The 21,009-nt window shown below is 40.9% G+C and overlaps 1 protein-coding gene across 3 annotated transcripts in view; it reads right to left on the bottom strand.

Moving 5' to 3' along the window:
• LOC119890562 (N-acetyllactosaminide alpha-1,3-galactosyltransferase-like) overlaps window positions 1–20,554 on the bottom strand; it is a 33,147-nt gene extending 12,593 nt beyond the window's left edge. For 2 of the 3 annotated variants that reach the window (XM_038701885.1, XM_038701882.1), the window contains exons 1-2: window positions 20,366–20,554; window positions 3,083–3,167 (exon numbers count right to left, since the gene is read on the bottom strand). In XM_038701885.1, coding sequence (XP_038557813.1) covers window positions 3,083–3,087 — 5 coding nt within the window. In that variant the 5' untranslated portion in view covers window positions 3,088–3,167; window positions 20,366–20,554. Of the gene's footprint in view, window positions 1–3,082; window positions 3,168–4,341; window positions 4,572–20,365 lie in introns of those variants that run through there. The other variant, XM_038701884.1, reaches the window with a different exon arrangement.
• Between the last annotated feature and the right edge of the window lie 455 nt (window positions 20,555–21,009).

The following is a 21,009-nucleotide window of genomic DNA, read 5'->3' on the forward strand; positions in this document are numbered from 1 at the left end:
CTCAAATGGAAGACGTTTGGGACGACCAGAACCCTTCCTAGAGCTGGCCGTCCGGCCAAACTGAGCTATCGGGGGAGAAGAGCCTTGGTGAGAGAGGTAAAGAAGAACCCAAAGGTCACTGTGGCTGAGCTCCAGAGATGCAGTCGGGAGATGGGAGAAAGTTGTAGTACGTCAACCATCACTGCAGCAATCCACCAGTCGGGGCTTTATGGCAGAGTGGCCCGACGGAAGCCTCTCCTCAGTGCAAGACACATGAAAGCCCGCATGGAGTTTGCTAAAAAACACCTGAAGGACTCCAAGATGGTGATAAATAAGATCCTCTGGTCTGATGAGACCAAGATAGAACTTTTTGGCCTTAATTCTAAGCGGTATGTGTGGAGAAAACCAGGCACTGCTCATCACCTGTCCAATACAGTCTCAACAGTGAAGCATGGTGGTGGCAGCATCATGCTGTGGGGGTGTTTTTCAGCTGCAGGGACAGGACGACCGGTTGCAATCGAGGGAAAGATGAATGTGGCCAAGTACAGGGATATCCTGGACGAAAACCTTTTCCAGAGTGCTCTGGACCTCAGACTGGGCCGAAGGTTTACCTTCCAACAAGACAATGACCCTAAGCACACCGCTAAAATAACGAAGGAGTGGCTTCACAACAACTCCGTGGCTGTTCTTGACTGGCCCAGCCAGAGCCCTGACTTAAACCCAATTGAGCATATCTGGAGAGACCTGAAAATGGCTGTCCACCAACGTTTACCATCCAACCTGACAGAACTGGAGAGGATCTGCAAGGAGGAATGGCAGAGGATACCCAAATCCAGATGTGAAAAACTTGTTGCATCTTTCATAAAACGACTCATGGCTGTATTAGATCAAAAGGGTGCTTCTACTAAATACTGAGCAAAGGGTCTGAATACTTATGACCATGTGATATTTCAGTTTTTCTTTTTTAATAAATTTGCAAAAATTTCTACATTTCTGTTTTTTTCTGTCAAGATGGGGTGCTGAGTGTACATTACTGAGAAATAAAATGAACTTTTTTGATTTTTGGAAAATGGCTGCAATGAAACAAAGAGTGAAAAATTTAAAGGGGTCTGAATACTTTCCGCACCCACTGTACATCACAATGCTATAAATGTCATACCAAATTGAAGAAGGAAGTCTTGAGCACATATTTTGTGTTCATTTCAACTTCATATCTTGGATATGATATATTGTGGATTTGTAGACTGTTAAATAGCAAGTGTGCACTGCCATGGGCAGGTACGTTGTCATACTGCATCAGGTAAGATGTCACACTGGATTGTCAAAAAATAACAACACAATTACTATTACTGTCTAATGGTTGGATCACTTGGATAGCCCTTCACATTTTCATTGAAATATTTCAGAAAGTTAACAAAGTGTGTATCTTTCATCTGCATTCATAGGGTTTTGCACCTCATTTGCCTGTTGATCACGACACGATTGCGGAAGTTGACATAGTGGGAAATTAAATATGATGATATACAGTAGCTGAGAAAACACAAGACAGTGTTTCAGCAGAGGTCAGTGACCCTACATGTTTCAATCCATGTCTAGCCACCCCTTTGTCAGGATTATGTACAGTGGTCACCCAAGTTTAATCAACATTCCATGTGTCTCCTGGTCCAAACTTTCAAATTTCTGTTAATCTTTATCTATATTGTGGAAAAAACAAACATTTTCTCTGTTGAAGCTACTTGCCCTGGAAAGGCAAGTTTCTCAGTGACAACATTGTGTGCCACAGCAGACAAGGCGACAGACCAAAATAAATGTCAACTGACGTAGTAATATATTCAACAAACTGATTCTCCAAATCAGGTGTTAGACTCTTCTGTGGTGTATAACAAACCATTTTTTTTGGCATGGCTGACTTTCATTTTCTTCTCTTTTGACCGCACTGAGTCATAGATCGTCCTGATCGATTTGTTCTGCAACTTCACTTGCATGACTGTCTGTAACATCATGTCAGCTGTTGTGCTGTCATGCTCTGCCTTTCATTGGTAATTTCAAAACTATCTTCCATCCTTCCTGCTTTTCTTTCCTTTCTTCAAAAACTCATTTTCTCATTGTGATTACAAATAAATTACGGGCTTATTATGGTGCATACTGTCCTTTTTGCCAGTGTGTGTGTGTGTGTGTATAGTGTGTGTGTGTATCTGTCTACTACATGCCTGTATGAGACAGTTTTTCCCAACACGTACTCACACACTACTTTATATAGTGTAATGAATACAGTCTTGTGTAGTCCAGGGATATGCCTGCTGCTGTAAACCACACTGTAGCGATAATATTCTCTTTACAGTATATTTTAATGCTATTATCAGAGCTAATTACACAATATTATAATGTTTTCTGAGCGTGTTCTATGTGTCTGTCATTGAGACAACTTGCCCCAAACTGACTTGCGTGCTAATGATGGCTAAATCTCAAGGTTAGCACAACATATCACTTCAAGACACATTATTGTTTCCTCTACTGTGAGCAAAATTATGATTTTGCTCATTCACACCTAACAAAGTTGAATTGCATAAAATGTAAGGTGCAAATGTTCTACTTTTGAAGCTGAAAGATTAGAAAATTTTGCTCACTGCAGACTAGAGTGACCTTGACCACATGTGAACAGGAAGTTTACCATAGATGTCAAACAAAGTGGCTATTTTTATTTAAGAAGCAATTTTATAGCTATTCCTATTTTAAACTGTTTGTGTATTTTAACTCAACTAACTAATAATTCTGATATGCACTGATTCTGATATGACATATGCACTGTGGTAAGAACAAAATTGGCCAGTGTGCATGTATCATGAATCTGGTCTACCCACATGTTAGTGAGTGAGGTCCATGTCCCCGGTCACTCCGGTCAAATTCCCTGACTGCTTGCCACCGGGAAAATATTTTTATTTTTTATATCGTCTTGCCTACGTTGACATGTGTCAGTATTCAGTATATTATTAACTGGTAAGAATAACATCAGATAAAAAAGACTTTCACTTTGCAAACATCACTCAGCTACTTGTTTACTGAAATGTTTTGGTTACCCCCTAGAATATGATAAACTGCATACCTCATTGCTGTGAACTGCTCCCTCCTTCCAGTAAACAAACTGCCAGGATGTGAGGGTATCTGTTGTCTGGAGGATAAAATGGTACCTTGAAAAAAACAACATTTATTTTAAACACAGCAATGAAACCAGCTACACGACAGAAGCCAACCAGTACATTTTACATATGGTCAGTGATGTTGTTAGTTTTTTTTAATCAACCACCTATCTACTTAATTTAGACAAAAGGAGTAAATAAGATGACACACAAAAAAAGTCAGATTGAGGTGCAGATAAAAATATATAGAATGTGTCCAAACTCGAAGCCTCTTGCACAAGGCCAGACCAGCAATGCAGAACTGTGTTCAACGAATATTATTATTATAGACAAATGTCTATAGGGGGAATAAAAAGCCAGTCTCCTTTGAGTACAGTTTTTCACAATTGTTAAGACACATTTCTTGAAACTTTCACCCATATTCTCAAAACCTTAAACACAAAACCCAGTCTTTAAACTACATTCACAAAACCCCTGACACTTGCCCCAAAACCATGTGATCTGTGCTCAAAATCAAACAATGCTTTCAAAACATAAACACAGCCAGTTAATAGATAAAACACTACAGAGCATTCTTTAGACACTATATCAACAAATTAAGAACACGTCCAGGGCATGTAGTTACAGAAAAATTGTTTTTGCATAAAGGAAACATATTTTCCAATTTAGTATAGTAATCACAACTTTGTACAGTAAATATATAGTATACTGTAAATACTGCAGAAAGAAAACTATACAGTTTTTCACAATTGCTAAAACACTAAACCCCATTCTTTGAACCAAATGCTCAATGGCCTAAACCCATTTGTCGAATCAGCACATTACACTCAAAAATGTTGTGCAACTGCAAAATCAAAGTCACTACAGTAAGAGACTTCATCCGCATCACATGCAACCTTTTCCCTTGCCAAGAAGGAAAACCCTCGGAAGAGCTGGATAGAGAGAAAATAAGAGTGAGTTCCAAAATTAAACTTTGTAAAATCTTTGCTAAAGCTTTGTGTGACAAACTTACCATCATTAAAGAACTAAAGAATAAATTGAAATAAATTACAGTAAAATAGTATAACAGTGAGTTAAAATTAAACAGATTTTTAAATTACCTTCAAATTCTTTGCTAAAGCTTTGTGTGACAAACTTACCATCATTAAAGAACTAAAGAATAATTTAAATAATTACATTAAAATAGTATAACAGTGAGTTAAAATTAAACAGCATTTTAAATTACCTTCAACAGCATGCAGCAAAATAAGAGTTAATATAAGAGAGTTCCAAAATTAAACTTTGTAAAATCTTTGCTAGTGCTTTGTCTTACAAACTTGCTATCATTATCACTCAAAAGCTGTAGTCTAGTCTTAAACTTGTCAGTCTTAAAACTTTAATCCTTCTAGAGTCTGTGTCTCTTCTTCTCTGTCCTCTCTCTTTCTGGTGTAGCATAGGCTGTCCAGGGTGAATTGAGGAATGTGCTCCACCCCCCGCACCTCCTTGCATCCCTCCCCTCCCTCTGTTTTCTCAATGAGCCACATCAAGTTGTGTGTTTTAACTGTCATTAGCATCTTCAGGTAATCTTGTAGACCAGTTATGGAATAGAGTTATCTATAACCCCAGACTCCGGTTGTTAAAAACGGTCTGGGTTCATCAGACAGAGTTCGTTTTCGAAACAGGAACCTATTTTTATCAGCCGGAGACAAGAGTTTGGAACTACAGACTATATAATAATCTGGTTGTACCAGAAGTAACGGCCCCCTACCCCTCACCAGTTATTTCCCACATGCTGTCACATACAAAATAAGAGGGTGGGCAGAGTTAGCCATGAGCCAATGATAAGAGACTAGGAGGGGTTACCATAGGCCAATGATGGGAGTCTGTGAAAATAAAACGAGAACATTGTCTTCAAGAAATTGCCAAGAGGGCACTTGGATCCTTGAGCAGTATCTACCTACCAAAGAGGGGACCTCTATGCGGTTCATTTTTTCCAGCTAATGAGTGTTTGTATCTCTTAAAGACTTCTTGTTTCTTTCAAAAATGGAAATTTTAACATCAGTGTTAGTAATATTTAAACATTTCTCTGTGATCCAAAAATATTCAGGGCCACTTTATTGAGAATTTACAGTTTTACCTGTTATTCAGAAATAACTTGGATGCATGCACAAATATCAAAGATTGCACTATTAGCAGCAAAAGGTACTTTATCCAGGGTTCAATTATATAAAATGTCTTATTACACTAGTGCAGTCATTTAAACTTTCTCTTCAGGTTTGTCTGTGGTGGTTGGTCATTTTTATGACCTTTGTGGAATGGTGAAGTAGGCCTTTTTAAAGGGCCTTCATCTTTATCTTATTTTGTATTTGCTCTTCATAATTATAAATTAGGACTAAAATGCTCAGCAGCATGATCCTATTTTTTAAGTAATCACTAAAACAGGTTTATCAACTTTTACTAAACCTTTGGAATAATTCTGTCCCCAAATATTGTGAAATGAAATTGACCAGTTATAGACAAGATTTCTATCAATTTTGCAATGTACTTGTTTCTTCATTCTAAATTTTATAGGATTGCACTTTATTTATTGACTGCATTACAGAAACGTCCATTGTTGGCTGGCATGTAATGACACGGAGTTCCCTCTTAGTTCCTTCTTAGCTAGCATGGAGCGACACTCCAGCATGGATGAATAAAAGAATGGGGTATTTCTATTAAGAGAATATTGTAATCTAAACTAAATATTTAATTTTTGTTACACTTACAAAATAAGGACAATTCTTATGTAGAAAAAAACAAAAACAAAACTACAAGTGTTAACAGCGTCCAAATAACTCTAAATGTAGTCTTTCAGTAACATATAGACTACGTCCCTCATTCTAAACTAAAGCCTTACTCATACCTAAGTCACTAGTCATGCTAACAGGCCTCCTCTTTCCCTTTAGTAAAAAAAGCTAGAATTATAAAAAAATATAGTTTACAACTTCATCAACTGGAAACTTCAAGAGCTAAAGTTTGATCCTTCTACTGAGAACCAGCTGCCTTTTGCTAATTAGGGTTTATTAGACTATTACAGAGGTCATGAAATCCAGAACCCTTCCCTTGGGGATGAAGTATTCAAATGCTAGTTAACTACTTTGTTGACATAACAGGACAGTAGTTTTCTGTTGAAAATAAAACAGAAGGTTATAATAAATCTCCTACAGGTAAAAGAATAAAAATCAGCTTCTTTATTTTGGCTCCAAAACGTTCCAAAGCTCAACAGGAACCAGCAGCTTCAACAACAAAAGTCTGTAACAATATCTATCATATGGCTTTTTATTTTTTATGTAATGCCCAGATTTACCACGGGGTTCTTGACTAGCCAGAACAGGATGTTCAGCAGTCTTACACTGTTTCATTGCAGGTCTTGCATTCAACCATAGTGGCTAGTTTGCCCTTGACAATAAGGTTTTAGTAAAAAGTCTCATCACTGCTGCGACCTCTTTTTTGAGACCATGCTGTTTCTATTTTTTTCTAGTGTCCCCTTCCATAGCATTTTTCAGAGACACTACAAAGGAGGAAAACAGATTGCCATGATAACCCAAACTCTAGGGTTAACTCGTAATTTTCATTACATTTGTTATGTAGTAAATCTACAACTGCAAAGCAATTTAGTGATCCCTACCATGTAGTGATCAAATGCCAATGCTCTCTCTCTCTTCCCCATATTTAAAATGTGTAAAACTAATACCGCAAAACTCATCAGGATCAATCTTCTATGTGTAAGTTAACATGTTGCAAATTTTACCCTTGCTACTAAGAGTTAGTACGGGACATGCAACATTAGTCCTCATTTTCCGAGCTGCTTTCTGAGCTGCTTTTGTCAAGCTTTGTGAGACGTGAAAACATTTATTTCACCCCCACAATGTTTCTACATCACTGAAAAGAGCATGTGAAAATCTAGTTTTGGAGAGAAGTCTGTTTTTGCTTGTGATAAGCTAGCCCAAATCACACCATCAAAACGTCTCGGGTCACGTATGTAACCCTGGTTCCCCGAGAAGGGGAACGAGACACTGCGTCGGTTACGACACTATGGGAACGCCTCTAGGCGAAGCAGGTCTGAACGTGAATGAAATCACTCCAATCCTATTGGCTTGTTGCTAGAACGGTAAGGTGTGACGGAATAACCGGAGGAGTATAAAGCACACCTGTACACACTCATCATTAGCTTAAACTATGAAGCAGGCGCTTCAGGCGGGGAGAGAGGTGCGGCAGGCCGACGCAGTGTCTCGTTCCCCTTCTCGGGGAACCAGGGTTACATACGTAACCCGAGACATTCCCCTTCGAGGGAACTCGAACTGCGTCGGTTACGACACTATGGGAACGAGATACCCACTAAACCGTGCCGAAAACCCCGCCTGCCCCTGTGTGCAATAAAGTGGCACGACTAAGAGGAGAGCGCACGAGTGCCAGGTGCCGAAGGAAGGTCAAGACTGTAAAACCGAATGAATGTGTGCGGAGTGGCCCAGCCAGCCGCTAAACAAACATCCTGCAAAGAGGCCCCGGAAAGGAGGGCTCGAGAGGCCGCCATGCCTCTGGTAGAATGAGCCCTCACAGCCACAGGTGAAGGCAAACAGCGCACCTGATAGGCCAGGGAAATAGTCTGAACAATCCAGTTGCTAATAGTATGTTTGGATGCAGGGAGCCCGGCCCTGGGAGACCCAAAACACACTAGCAGCTGGTCAGCCTTCCTCCAACAGGAGGACCTCAGAGTGTAAATACTCAGTGCTCTGACAGGGCAGAGCAGATGAAGTCTCCCATCCTCCGCCGTCACATGAGGTGGAGGATGAAATGCCTGCAGCACTGTGGACCCTGCCGCACAAGAAGGCACTTTAGGGATGTATCCTGAACGAGGGTGCAGGATAGCCCTAATATTCCCCGGGGCAAACTCCAGGCTTTGCGGGGAAACCGAAAGCGCTTGGAGATCCCCCACCCTCCTCAGAGAGGTGATAGCAAGGAGAAAGGCCATCTTGAGGGTCAAGTGCTTAGCCTCAGCTGACTCCAGGGGTTTGAAGGGGGCCTCAGCCAACGCCCCAAGAACCACTGCCAGATCCCAAGTGGGAACCTTGCACCGAGTCGCAGGTCTCATCCTCCGGGCACCACGGAGGAAACGTACAACCACGGGAAGTTTCCCCAAGGACCCCTCCCTCAGAGGGGTGTGGAAAATAGCTGCCACGTACACCTTGAGGGTGGAAGGGGAAAGACCAGCAGAGAACCGGTCCTGGAGGAACTCAAGTACCTGAACCACCGGGCAGGTAACAGGGTCCACCGACCGCTCCCAAAAAACACTCCACTTCAGGCCGTACATCCTCCGTGTGGACGGGGCCCTGGAGCTCAGGAGGGTCTCGACTGCTCCGGCTGTTAGACCCGCCTCTAGGTACTGTGCCCCCTCAGGGGCCAGACCCACAGTCGCCATATGGCGGGGCAAGGGTGAAGAACCCGGCCCTGCGCCTGGGACAGCAGGTCTCAGAGGGACCCGCCACGGCGGGCCGTCCAGGAGCGACATGATGTCCGAGAACCACACCCGGGTTGGCCAGAACGGGGCTACAAGCAGTAGGCCGACAATTGTGCCCGCATCGTTGTCGAATCCCATACAACCCCTAGGAACGTAGTCCGTTGGGTGGGCGCCAGCACGCTCTTCTTTGCGTTGAGCCTCAGCCCTAAACGCCGCAGATGAGCCAGAACGACATCTCGATGCCGAACGCCAACTCTCGAGACTGGGCTAGGATGAGCCAGTCGTCGATGAAGTTGAAATCCGGATGCCCTGGAGCCTCAGCGGGGCCAGTGCTGCATCCATACACTTGGTGAATGTGCGAGGGGAAGTGCCAGGCCGAATGGAAGAACTCGATACTGGTAAGCCACACCCCCGAAGGCAAACCTCAGGAACTTCCTGTGAGAAGGACGGATGGAGACCTGGAAATAGGCGTCCTTTAGATCTATCGTGACGAACCAATCCTCAGATTGGATGTGCGTCATGATGGCGGGGATGATGAGCATCTTGAACCTGAATCTCCTCAGAGATCGGTTAGAACCCGCAGATCCAAAATAGGGCACGCAGCCCTCCGTCCTTCTTGGGGACTATGAAATACCGGCTGTAGAACCGCCGTCTCTGTCTGGGGGGGAGACACGTTCCACGGCCCCTTTCCTCAGCAGAGTACGAACTTCCTGTCCCAACACCGGACCTTGCTCCGGGCGGACCACAGTCCAAACCACCCCCTCTCTTCTGTTGAATTTGGAGGGCGGGTTTTGAACTGTAGTCGATACCCATCTATGGCAGTGCGCAGGACCCACAGAGAAATGTTTGCCAGGCTCCACCAAGCCTCTGCAAAGTCTGCAAACGGAACCAGCCCCTCGGGGCTGGTGGTCGGTGTCTCGTGTGATCTTTTGGAGGACCCCTGAAGCCCCAGAACGGCAGGGGGGAGCCGCCGAAGATCCACGGTGAGTGAGTTGGGACACCGCCTGACTGCAGACCCTCGAGGCAGGCAGTACGGCGTGGACTCGATGGTGGCAGGTGCGTCCTGAACGTGTAAACTGCGGGATAACATCACCTGTTGCCACGGCGGAGGGGACCTCGGTCGGCCTCCGGGGGGGGGGGTGCGGGAGGGGAGAAAGGCTCCCCTACCCCGGTCTTCCCTGAGCTCCGACGGGACTGGATGACGGTCCTCAGATCGCGTCTCTCAGACGGCCGAGGGTGAGAGCGCCGTCTCGCTGCCCCAGCTCCTCGGGGGGGCCCCCGAGAAGCGACACTCTGCTTTCTCTCCTCTCCGTAGGAGCTCGTAGAGAGAAGGGACCTACGCCTGGCAGCCTCAGCTGCCTTGGGTCCAGACCGGCGAGGGAGGTACTGGCGGAACGCTTCGCCCTGCGTCTAACGCTTCGTGGTTCTGCGAAGCTCCGCCAGATCTTCCTCAGAGGGACCCCCCCTCTGAACCATCTCCTGTAGCAGGTCAGCTTGGTAGGCTTGAAGCACCGCCATGGTGTGCAAGCTCGCACCTGCCTGGCCCGCTGCCATGTACGCCTTCCCCACGAGCGTGGATGTGGTGTGACATGGTTTGGATGGTAACGCCGGCTTCTCCAGGGAGAACGCAAGTCGAGGGGAGAGATAGCTCGCAAGCGCATCCTCCACCCGAGGCATCCTCCCATAACCACGGTCCCTAACCCCCATCACATTACTGTAGTTCAGTGATCGGGGTGTGGAAAGCCGTGTAGAGAAGGGTCTGCCCCATGATTACTCAGTTCATCATGTAAATCAGGAAAGAATGGCAGAGACCGGCGTGGAGGTGGGGTGTGGTGCTTAAGAAACCTTTCATCAAGCTTACCACTAGCCTGTGGTGTCTGCTCCTCCTGTGGCCAGTTGATGTTGAGCTTAGCCACGGCTCTAGTCACCACCTCCAGCAGCACGTCATAGTCGGGCGCCGCCAGATGACGCCGCCCCGACACCCGGAAGTCATCGTCCACTGCGCTGAGCACGTCCGCCTCCTCGGAGTCGGATTGCTGCAGCGTCTCCGGATCCAAACCGCGAGCGGGAGAAGCCGAGAACGGGCTCCCGAACGAGGAAAGGAAGCGTCGGAGCCAGCGGATGAAGGTCGGGAAAAAGCCTCAGCCGTCCCGAAATCCTCCGACAGATCACGCTGTGAGACCCATGAGTGAAGCCGCCGGGCTGCCTCAGCGGCCGCAGGGCCCACACCATGGGGAAAACACATCCGGCCATCCTCGGAAAAGAGAGCCATGCTGTACCTCAGTACCCGCACGGAAAGGGCTTCGCAACGGGCGCAGGCAGCCCCCTCGAGAGCTGCCCGGGCGTGCTCCATCCCCAAACATGAGACACACATCTCATGAGAATCTCCATCCGTGATGTACCGAGGGCAAGAAAAAAAACACACCTTCTGTACATCTGGTTGCCGGACATGCTGGTAGACTTCTTCTTCAGGTAAGACATACTGCTTGTAGGACTGGAGCTTTCTTCAAACAACATACAGAGCGCCTGCTGAATAGAAAAAAGCTAATGATGAGTGTGTACAGGTGTGCTTTATACTCCTCCGGTTATTCCGTCACACCTTACCGTTCTAGCAACAAGCCAATAGGATTGGAGTGATTTCATTCACGTTCAGACCTGCTTTGCCTAGAGGCGTTCCCATAGTGTCGTAACCGACGCAGTTCGAGTTCCCTCGAAGGGGAACTTCTAGTTTCACATTTAAAAAATCCTGCCCCCGCCTTCATACTATTTACTTGTTTTGTGAAGCACATGCAGGAAGGATTGAATTACAATCAGCAGTGGTTTTACATGTCAACATTAGGTTATTGCAGAACAACAAAGAAGCCCCCTGCTGTGAAGAAGCATTTTGAGTAACAGAATTACATATCATGACAAATACATTAGTATGTACCACCGGTTGTTGTGGCACTAAAAACTGAGTTGATGGCTCACTATGACTCTGAACCGATAGTAAAACACATACTTTTGTATTTGTATTGTGTATTTACCATGGGGTTCATGCCCTTCCCTTCTCATGTTCGCCTGTTTGTCCCTCTCGTCTGTGTTCTTGTTACACGGTGCAAAAGAAAAAATCTTATCCATTCTAACCAAAACAATACATATGTATAAATATTTACAACTTTACTACAAGTGTTATGTCAGTTACAGGATATTATAAATCTAAAACTTCATAGCAATGTTAATTACATTTTCATTAGCTTTAGAGTTTTCTACAGCAACTGGCTAGGAGGTGTATTAAGTCATCTGGAAAGGGACATCATGAAAGTGATGGCAATTTCTAGTGAAGTTATATGTTATGGGCACTTATCTGACCAAATACCAGTCTAAAGTGAAAAGGGCAAATGCTTGAGTGACAAAAACAATGCAAAGCAGGAGAGCAAGAGTCAGAGAGACCAAACTGACATAGGTTTATATGGGGACAAGCAGCTGTACTGTCCAACAAAATACTAATGAAGACACTAATTTTAAATTTAAAGTTTGGTGATGTTGACACTGACTTGCATTAAAATAGCTTTAAAAGCGGCTTGCTAGTTAAACATTTCTATTGGGGCATACCTGTAGAGATGTGCCTTCCAGAGCGGTTTCAATATATTGGGGTGGAAAATAAAAACATGTATTAAGAATATATTTAGCGTAATAATTTAATAGAAATACGTTAGCTTTGCTTAGCCTACATGCAATGAATCAATCGCCTGACTCTCTCCATCCCTGCAGAATGTACAGGCTAGTATCCCACCATATAGTTGATCATGTGTTATACGCTAATTCCAGCGTTTCTTTTCTTGATTCCCATGTGGAGAGACAAAACTTTTTAAATGACGTGTACATTTTGACTGGTTTTCCACAAATGTAGCAGTAGGTTATATTACTTACTAAAGAGGATGTCTTTAAAGACTGTATGTACTGATCGTCACCAGTTTCAGCACTATCCTTAACAGACGTGTCTTCAGTATTTCCATTAAGAGCTTTAGCCCAAACTCCTGATACTTGTACTTGCTTCATTTCCCTACAAGTGTTTTCACTCTGTGTTGTGTTGACTGCAGTCTTAGGGTTGGACATTTTAATATTAAGTTCTTCTGAGGGTTGCAAATATTTTGAACGTCCTCCTGTGCTTTCCCATGAACTAGTCTGATTGACTGTAAGAATCAGGTACATATTCCTCCTCTGATAAATTCTATTCACTTGGACTTGGTTCTTAAAAAAAGCTTAAAAAGGTCTTAGTGAGTACATAACTTTGAGAATAATTCCGCAATGACACTTACGAGCCTACCTAACTATTAACATGTTTAAGCTTAAATATAGATTTTTGCTGTTGAAAGTAAATAACAAAACTCATTGTATCACGCATAATCTATACTGATAATCATTTAGATGCTTAATTTGGTTGTTTGTTTTGAAGCATGTGCAATTCATCGGTTGGGTTGATTTTTTCACTTCACTTTAATTGAGGTGCAAATTGATGTTTGTGTGTCTCTTTGTTATTTATCAAGAAAATTAGTACTAAAACTTTGCAAAGAGGTACAAACATAAGATTCTAAAATGGGAGACTGTATAGTTTTTACATGGAAGCCAATTTGACTTTTTATATGGATATATGCGTTTAAAGTAATTCAGATTGTTTGTGAAGAAAATGGTTGCTGCAAACTTGTTGGATTGCAACCTGCAAGACTTAAGATAGTTGAATAGACTGCTGAAAGTGTTAAATATTTGTCTAGATACTGTTTGGTCCACACTGTCTTTGGTGTGCATTTTGGTGCCATCCATGTTGAGTTCAATGTTCATGTGCACTAGAGTAGCACTAAGTTCTTCACCAAATTAGAAGTGTAATTTGCTAATGAAAATGTAATTTCATAATCAATACTGTTGTCAGCACAACGGTCAATTTGAGGAGGGCTCCTCAGCAGTACCAGCCTTGGAAAATGTGCCAGATGAAGTGAACCCTATTCCCCTCTTATGTGGCGTGGTGTGAGATGTAAAGGTGAGTATTTTAATAAATAAATGTTGCATTCATGAATGCTTAACTTTAAACATAATAAGTAATAGTCTTTTATCTTCTGTTAGAATGCTATTTCAGTGAAGGTGGTAGTTAAGTGTTTTAATTTAACTTTTTTAAATCTTTGGTTCACCAATATACAGTCTATTGGAACTTGATACGTGCAAAGCAGCAAATATTATATTTACAGAGGGTAAAAACTTCCTTGTGGTGTTAATTAATTGTGATTCTTCATATGCATCACTTTACAAATTTCTACAATAATCCTCAAGGCTGGGTGAACCCCGTGGTAAATCTGGGCATTACATAAAAATTAAAAAGCCATATGATAGATATTGTTACAGACTTTTGTTGTTGAAGCTGCTGGTTCCTGTTGAGCTTTGGAACGTGCAATAAGTGTTATTAGCACAGATCACGGTTGAGCCAAAATAAAGAAGCTGATTTTTATTCTTTTACCTGTAGGAGATTTATTATAACCTTCTGTTTTATTTTCAACAGAAAACTACTGTCCTGTTATGTCAACAAAGTAGTTAACTAGCATTTGAATACTTCATCCCCAAGGGAAGGGTTCTGGATTTCATGACCTCTGTAATAGTCTAATAAACCCTAATTAGCAAAAGGCAGCTGGTTCTCAGTAGAAGGATCAAACTTTAGCTCTTGAAGTTTCCAGTTGATGAAGTTGTAAACTATATTTTTTTATAATTCTAGCTTTTTTTACTAAAGGGAAAGAGGAGGCCTGTTAGCATGACTAGTGACTTAGTTATGAGGAAGGCTTTAGTTTAGAATGAGGGACATAGTCTATATGTTACTGAAAGACTACATTTAGAGTTATTTGGACGCTGTTAACACTTGTAGTTTTTTTTTTTTTTTTTGCTACATAAGAATTGTCCTTATTTTGTAAGTGTAACAAAAAATTAAATATTTAGTTTAGATTACAATATTCTCTTAATAGAAATACCCCATTCTTTTATTCATCCATGCTGGAGTGTCGCTCCATGCTAGCTAAGAAGGAACTAAGAGGGAACTCCGTGTCATTACATGCCAGCCAACAATGGACGTTTCTGTAATGCAGTCAATAAATAAAGTGCAATCCTATAAAATTTAGAATGAAGAAACAAGTACATTGCAAAATTGATAGAAATCTTGTCTATAACTGGTCAATTTCATTTCACAATATTTGGGGACAGAATTATTCCAAAGGTTTAGTAAAAGTTGATAAACCTGTTTTAGTGATTACTTAAAAAATAGGATCATGCTGCTGAGCATTTTAGTCCTAATTTATAATTATGAAGAGCAAATACAAAATAAGATAAAGATGAAGGCCCTTTAAAAAGGCCTACTTCACCATTCCACAAAGGTCATAAAAATGACCAACCACCACAGACAAACCTGAAGAGAAAGTTTAAATGACTGCACTAGTGTAATAAGACATTTTATATAATTGAACCCTGGATAAAGTACCTTTTGCTGCTAATAGTGCAATCTTTGATATTTGTGCATGCATCCAAGTTATTTCTGAATAACAGGTAAAACTGTAAATTCTCAATAAATTGGCCCTGAATATTTTTGGATCACAGAGAAATGTTTAAATATTACTAACACTGATGTTAAAATTTCCATTTTTGAAAGAAACAAGAAGTCTTTAAGAGATACAAACACTCATTAGAGTGACAGTCGTTACAGTCGTTGAGACTACCTGTGGCCAAGACTGAACGAGTCTCAACGACTGTAACGACTGTCGTCACAGCAACAAGGAACACTAACGAACCAGCGGTATCGATGACCCGAGATAACGACCCCACTGAGGTTAAATAGCTGAGTTTCCCTGCCAGTCAGTCAGAACTGAAGAAGTCCTTTGGATAAGGGACGAAACGACTTCCAGTAGCTTCAACCAAGTCCAGTTGCCCTTCATTTTAACCTTCGTTGGATAACTATGACCTGGATGACTGAGAATCTTCATAGACAGTCTGTAGTTCAAAACTCTTGTCTCCGGCTGATAAAAATAGGTTCCTGTTTCGAAAACGAACTCTGTCTGATGAACCCAGACCGTTTTTAACAACCGGAGTCTGGGGTTATAGATAACTCTATTCCATGACTGGTCTACAAGATTACCTGAAGATGCTAATGACAGTTAAAACACACAACTTGATGTGGCTCATTGAGAAAACAGAGGGAGGGGAGGGATGCAAGAAGGTGCGGGGGGTGGAGCACATTCCTCAATTCAATTCACCCTGGACAGCCTATGCTACACCAGAAAGAGAGAGGACAGAGAAGAAGAGACACAGACTCTAGAAGGATTAAAGTTTTAAGACTGACAAGTTTAAGACTAGGCTACAGCTTTTGAGTGATAACGATAGCAAGTTTGTAAGACAAAGCACAAGCAAAGATTTTACAAAGTTTAATTTTGGAACTCTCTTATATTAACTCTTATTTTGCTGCATGCTGTTGAAGGTAATTTAAAATGCTGTTTAATTTTAACTCACTGTTATACTATTTTAATGTAATTATTTCAATTTATTCTTTAGTTCTTTAATGATGGTAAGTTTGTCACACAAAGCTTTAGCAAAGATTTTACAAAGTTTAATTTTGGAACTCTTAACTCTAACTCTTATTTTGCTGCATGCTGTTGAAGGTAATTTATAATGCTGTTTAATTTTTACTCACCGTTATACCATTTTACTGCTTTACTGTCATTATTTCAATTTATTCTTCACTTGTTTAATAATAAAGACTGACTTGATTCCAAAGAAACCTCCTACTGATCCTTTGCTGGCCCCGGAGATTCCTCCTTTACTTATAACTCACTGCTTTTTTAATGATAAATTTATTGCCATAAACACCTACTAGTTAATTCATTCAAGTTTTATTACTTAATAAAGTCTTTAAATCAATGAAAAACCTCCTCCAATGGTTGGGGCGGGACCGGATGCACCCTCTTATCAGATACATACAGACATATTTCCGGTTGGGGCGGGACCGGATACACCCCTCTTATCAGTTACATACACATATCCGGTATGGGGGCGGGACCGGAAGTAGCTGTCAAAATTAGTTTGATGGAATGTCATGTATACTTCTCTCTCTGGATGCAGCCTGAATCTAACAATAATCCACCCCTATCTCACCACTGGCCAATTTCATTGCCCGTAAGAGATTTTCCGTAGTGTTGATTGATTGATTGATTGATATCTTTATTTTGAACATGTAAATAAAATAAATAAAAACAACTAAACAAATAAATAGTGGTAAAAAACAAATGAGCAAAGTAAAACCAGCACTTAAAAACCTCTATTTACATGTGCAAAAAGGAGGTAGGAAGAAGTAAAACTTATGTACTCCTACCCCTTTATATCCTTACTACCATATTTAAGGAAATAACTACAAAATAATAAGTCTACAGAGATAATAAATCTATAATCAATGAAAATATATATTCAAAAGTTCTATTCACATACAGATATTACCCATACACGACAATATTTATACATACTACAAATTATTCAGTATAAGCCCAGGTTATTATTAGCACTGTGTTTCTCCTCTGGAATATCATTTCTTTGAACATCTTTTTAAAATGGAATATGTTTGGACATTGCTTTAACTCATTATTTAGTTTATTCCACAATTTAACACCACTGACAGATAAACAGAAACTTTTCCTAGTAGTTCGAAAACTGGGAGTTTTAAAATTTGACTTTCCCCTTAAGTTGTAGCCCCCCTCTCTTTCAGAAAACTTTTTCTGAATATTGCCAGGCAATAAATTATTTCTAGCCTTGAACATAATTACTGCTGTTTGAAATTCAACTAGATCAAATATTTTTAATGCTTTATCATTGAAAATGAATGCTTTAGAGTTTCGGTCATAGACTTTCTACCATCACGCAGAGAAAAATTATTTTGTTGGATTGAAGTAAGGGCTGTAGGTTGAAGGTAATCATTTACAAATCACTGGTTGCTGGGTGATGTTAAACCACTCGCTTAGTCGAACACCAAAGTGAAAGCTGACATTCTCCTATAGACTGGATGTACTGCCGGCTGATGAGCCTGCTGCTCACACTCAAACACAAAATTCCAACGATCACCCAGAAAAGTAAGAAGATGTTCAGTGTTATATGGCCCCAAGGTTGAATGACAGAAGAGAACCTGTCCCTCACTTATAGCTTGGTCAAAGTCTGACATTGCCACTATGCTGGCCAGGGACTTGACCACATTTTGGTTTGATCACATCATTAGAAACAAATGTGAAGAATTACGAGTTGTTGTGTGTAAAAGATGACAGCTATGTTGTGGTTGTGTTTAACGTTTGCTGTATGTATTTACCATTTTGCAACACAAGTGCATCACAGTGCAAAACGTGTTTTAGTGAGAGAGAATGTGTTTAGAGTTTTGCAAAATGAGTCGATGAGATCTGCAAACAATGTCTTAACTGAACTTGTTTAAGGTTTTGCCAAAAGAGTGACTGATTCGACAAATAGCTTTAGGCAATTGAGCATTTGGTTCAGAGAATGGGGTTTAGTGTTTTAGCAATTGTGAAAAACTGTAAATGAGGTTGGTTGTCATGCTGTAATACAATATTTTATATGTATAATATTAATATTAATAATATTAATATTTTATTTTATATTTTTTACACAAATTTGTTCTTTATTCTAAAAATTATACTTTTGATTGACATATGTTTGTGGTTTCTTGTATGCTATTGAAGACACTTTGCTGCTGTTACAACTGTAATGATTTGCCAAATAAATGTTTTCAGTTTCAACATTGCATTGGTGTTTACAGTGTACTTAAGTACAGTGTAACAGTGTAAACCCCTCTCAGCAGATTACTTTCACTCTACAACGGTGTGTACATGGTATATCCAAAAATTTACTTTTATGAAAAAAGTGTTTGATGCAATTGCTTATTTTTGGGATGTGTTTATGGCATTTTGAATGCAGTTTCTTTCTGAGGGAGAAATGAGACATTTTGCATTTTGTGTGAGCAGTTTTGGGAATTGTGTGTAAAGGAGACATCCTTTTGAAAACGTGTGTACGCAATTGTAAAAAACTGTGGAAAGTGCAACGTGAGCCCGCACAGTAACTGAGAAATTAAGGCAAAATAGGCTGAACACAAAAGCGAAAAAGACGCGAAAATGTAAAGCAGCAGCCGAGCAAGAAAAAGCAAAGCTTCCAAAAATATTGAGAGTTTCCTTAAAAAGGGAACACGCGATAGCAGCAAGCATGAGTTATGAACCAGAGGAGCCAAAGGGGATACCCGCAGAAAGCAACTGCATCGTGCCCTCCAGACATCTCAAAAGTGAGAGCAATATAAGAACTAACCAAGATGTTGGTTTGGACTACAACTGCAGCACTGTAAGCTTTGGAGACGTCTGCACCGTTTTACTGCTTTTCTTAATTCCAGTGACTGTGGCCTCTAAATGATCTTTTTCGAAACTAGAATTTATCAAATTTTAACGTGACCTGAGGAGCTTAACGGCACAGACCAGTGTATCTGAACTATCCATAGGGAATGCCCCTGCCTTTCAGCTAGATTTAAAGGGTTTAATGAACAACTTTGCGCAGCGAAAAACTCGGGGAGTGCACCTATAATGTAAGTAGAGCACATTTATTAATAATTGACTAATAATTAATCTAGCCTCAACACTTGCGTTTTGTGGTTATACCTTTGCACAGAATAGAAATATTTTGTCAGTAACGTCAATGGTGCATGTCACTGATCAAATTTTTTTTTTAGGTGTGTCATTGTGCGCTGTCACTAATAGGAAAATGTTTTTATATGTCTGAAAGATGGATATCAGCTGTTATAGTGTGAAGACGCGCTGTCGGCCATTATAGTTTTTCTGTACAGCGCCTTTCAAACCTTCCGTTTGGAAGATGCGTGTTTTCACTTCTGTAATCCGCTGCTGACATTATGTTAACTCTGATTGTGACGGGAAGGCTTGCTGTGTCCATCTTGCATTGAGGCTGTAAAGCATGAATCTTTAGTGTACGTCATTAAAGTATTAGCAGTGGATGTAGGCTACTTCATGCCACCCCGGCACAAGTCAGTGCCCCACCTGTGTCACCCTAGTGAAAAATGTCTGGAAACATCACTGATACTGTTAAAATCTAAGGCTTTTTTGGATATTTATAGCGGAATAACCCTGGCAAGCTTCAAATCTTTTGGAACTCTACCAGACATAATTGAAAGATTAAAAATATGAGTGAGATATGGAGTAATGTGTTGAGCAGCATCTTTTAGAAATCTGGCAAGTATTTCAATAACTTTAAGACTTATCCTGTGTCTACTATCTTTAATAATATATATTCAAACTGCTCCCATGCTTCATCAACATCCAAACATAGCACTTAAGACTCCTGTATTGAATTTAAACACTCAATAAAGTCTATATTACAACTATAATTTTTTAATGACCTGATCTTAATTGTATTTTGTTCCTTAAATGCAACTTTATGTTTTTTCTTTGTATAATACAATAATGAGTAGTCACTCATAGTACAATTTAAAAGCCCACTCTGAGAAATCAAAGAGATGGACTTACATTAATTGCTGTAAATCCAAAACATTTTCAACGCCTTGTAGGCGTACATCCAATGATCCATATTTGAAACATCTATGTTAAAGTTGCAGATCATTTTAACCTCACCCTTACAATCCTTGCAGGAGAAAGAAGGTGGTAAGTTATAGATAAACTGCAACTTATTCTAAACAGTCAAAATTACATTACTGATAATTTACCTTTGTGCGGGTTGTTCACACCAGTGTAAATCCACAACACGCCCCAAACAAAAACAGGATTAATGCGCCCAGTGTCAATTTGGTTTGAATTCAAAATGAATAAATAAATATGGAAGGTTAAAATAGAGGTAGCTAAGGCAGATGTCACTGGCTATCCAAATGGTGTGCTTCCTTCTTGGCTTCAGAGAACAAGGCAGAGCAACTGTAACCGGAGGAGTGGTAGAGTAATTCAGGAACACCCACTTGAACTTCATATAGGCTTACAATCTGATTGAAAACACAGTAGTGAAGTCAGTTAGACAATCAACCATGTCTCTGAGCCATCAGCGTCAGGTCATTTTTCTGGTGCTTCAGCCCCGAATGTAACTTAACAACAGAAACAAAGTTTTTTCCCGTATTAATATGCAATAGCCTAATCCTCATGATGCAACCAATTCATGTGATGTTACCTCACCCCACCCTCGTAACACAGCATGCCTGCTTTTAGAGTGAGCAGAAGAGGAAAGAGATTTTATTTTATTTCATTTATTTGATGATGATTAGTTACAGCTTCAGGGCTTGTTAGCGACTAATGAATTGTCCCTAATGTTTTAGATCAAAACATTTAAATATAAATGTTGTCGGTCAGTGTCTAGTCAATGTAT

Source organism: Micropterus salmoides, unplaced genomic scaffold (assembly GCF_014851395.1).
Source record: "Micropterus salmoides isolate LMB-PRFRI ecotype aquatic unplaced genomic scaffold, ASM1485139v1 Ms_hic_scaffold_6, whole genome shotgun sequence".
In the NCBI taxonomy this organism is placed as follows: Eukaryota; Metazoa; Chordata; class Actinopteri; order Centrarchiformes; family Centrarchidae; genus Micropterus; species Micropterus salmoides.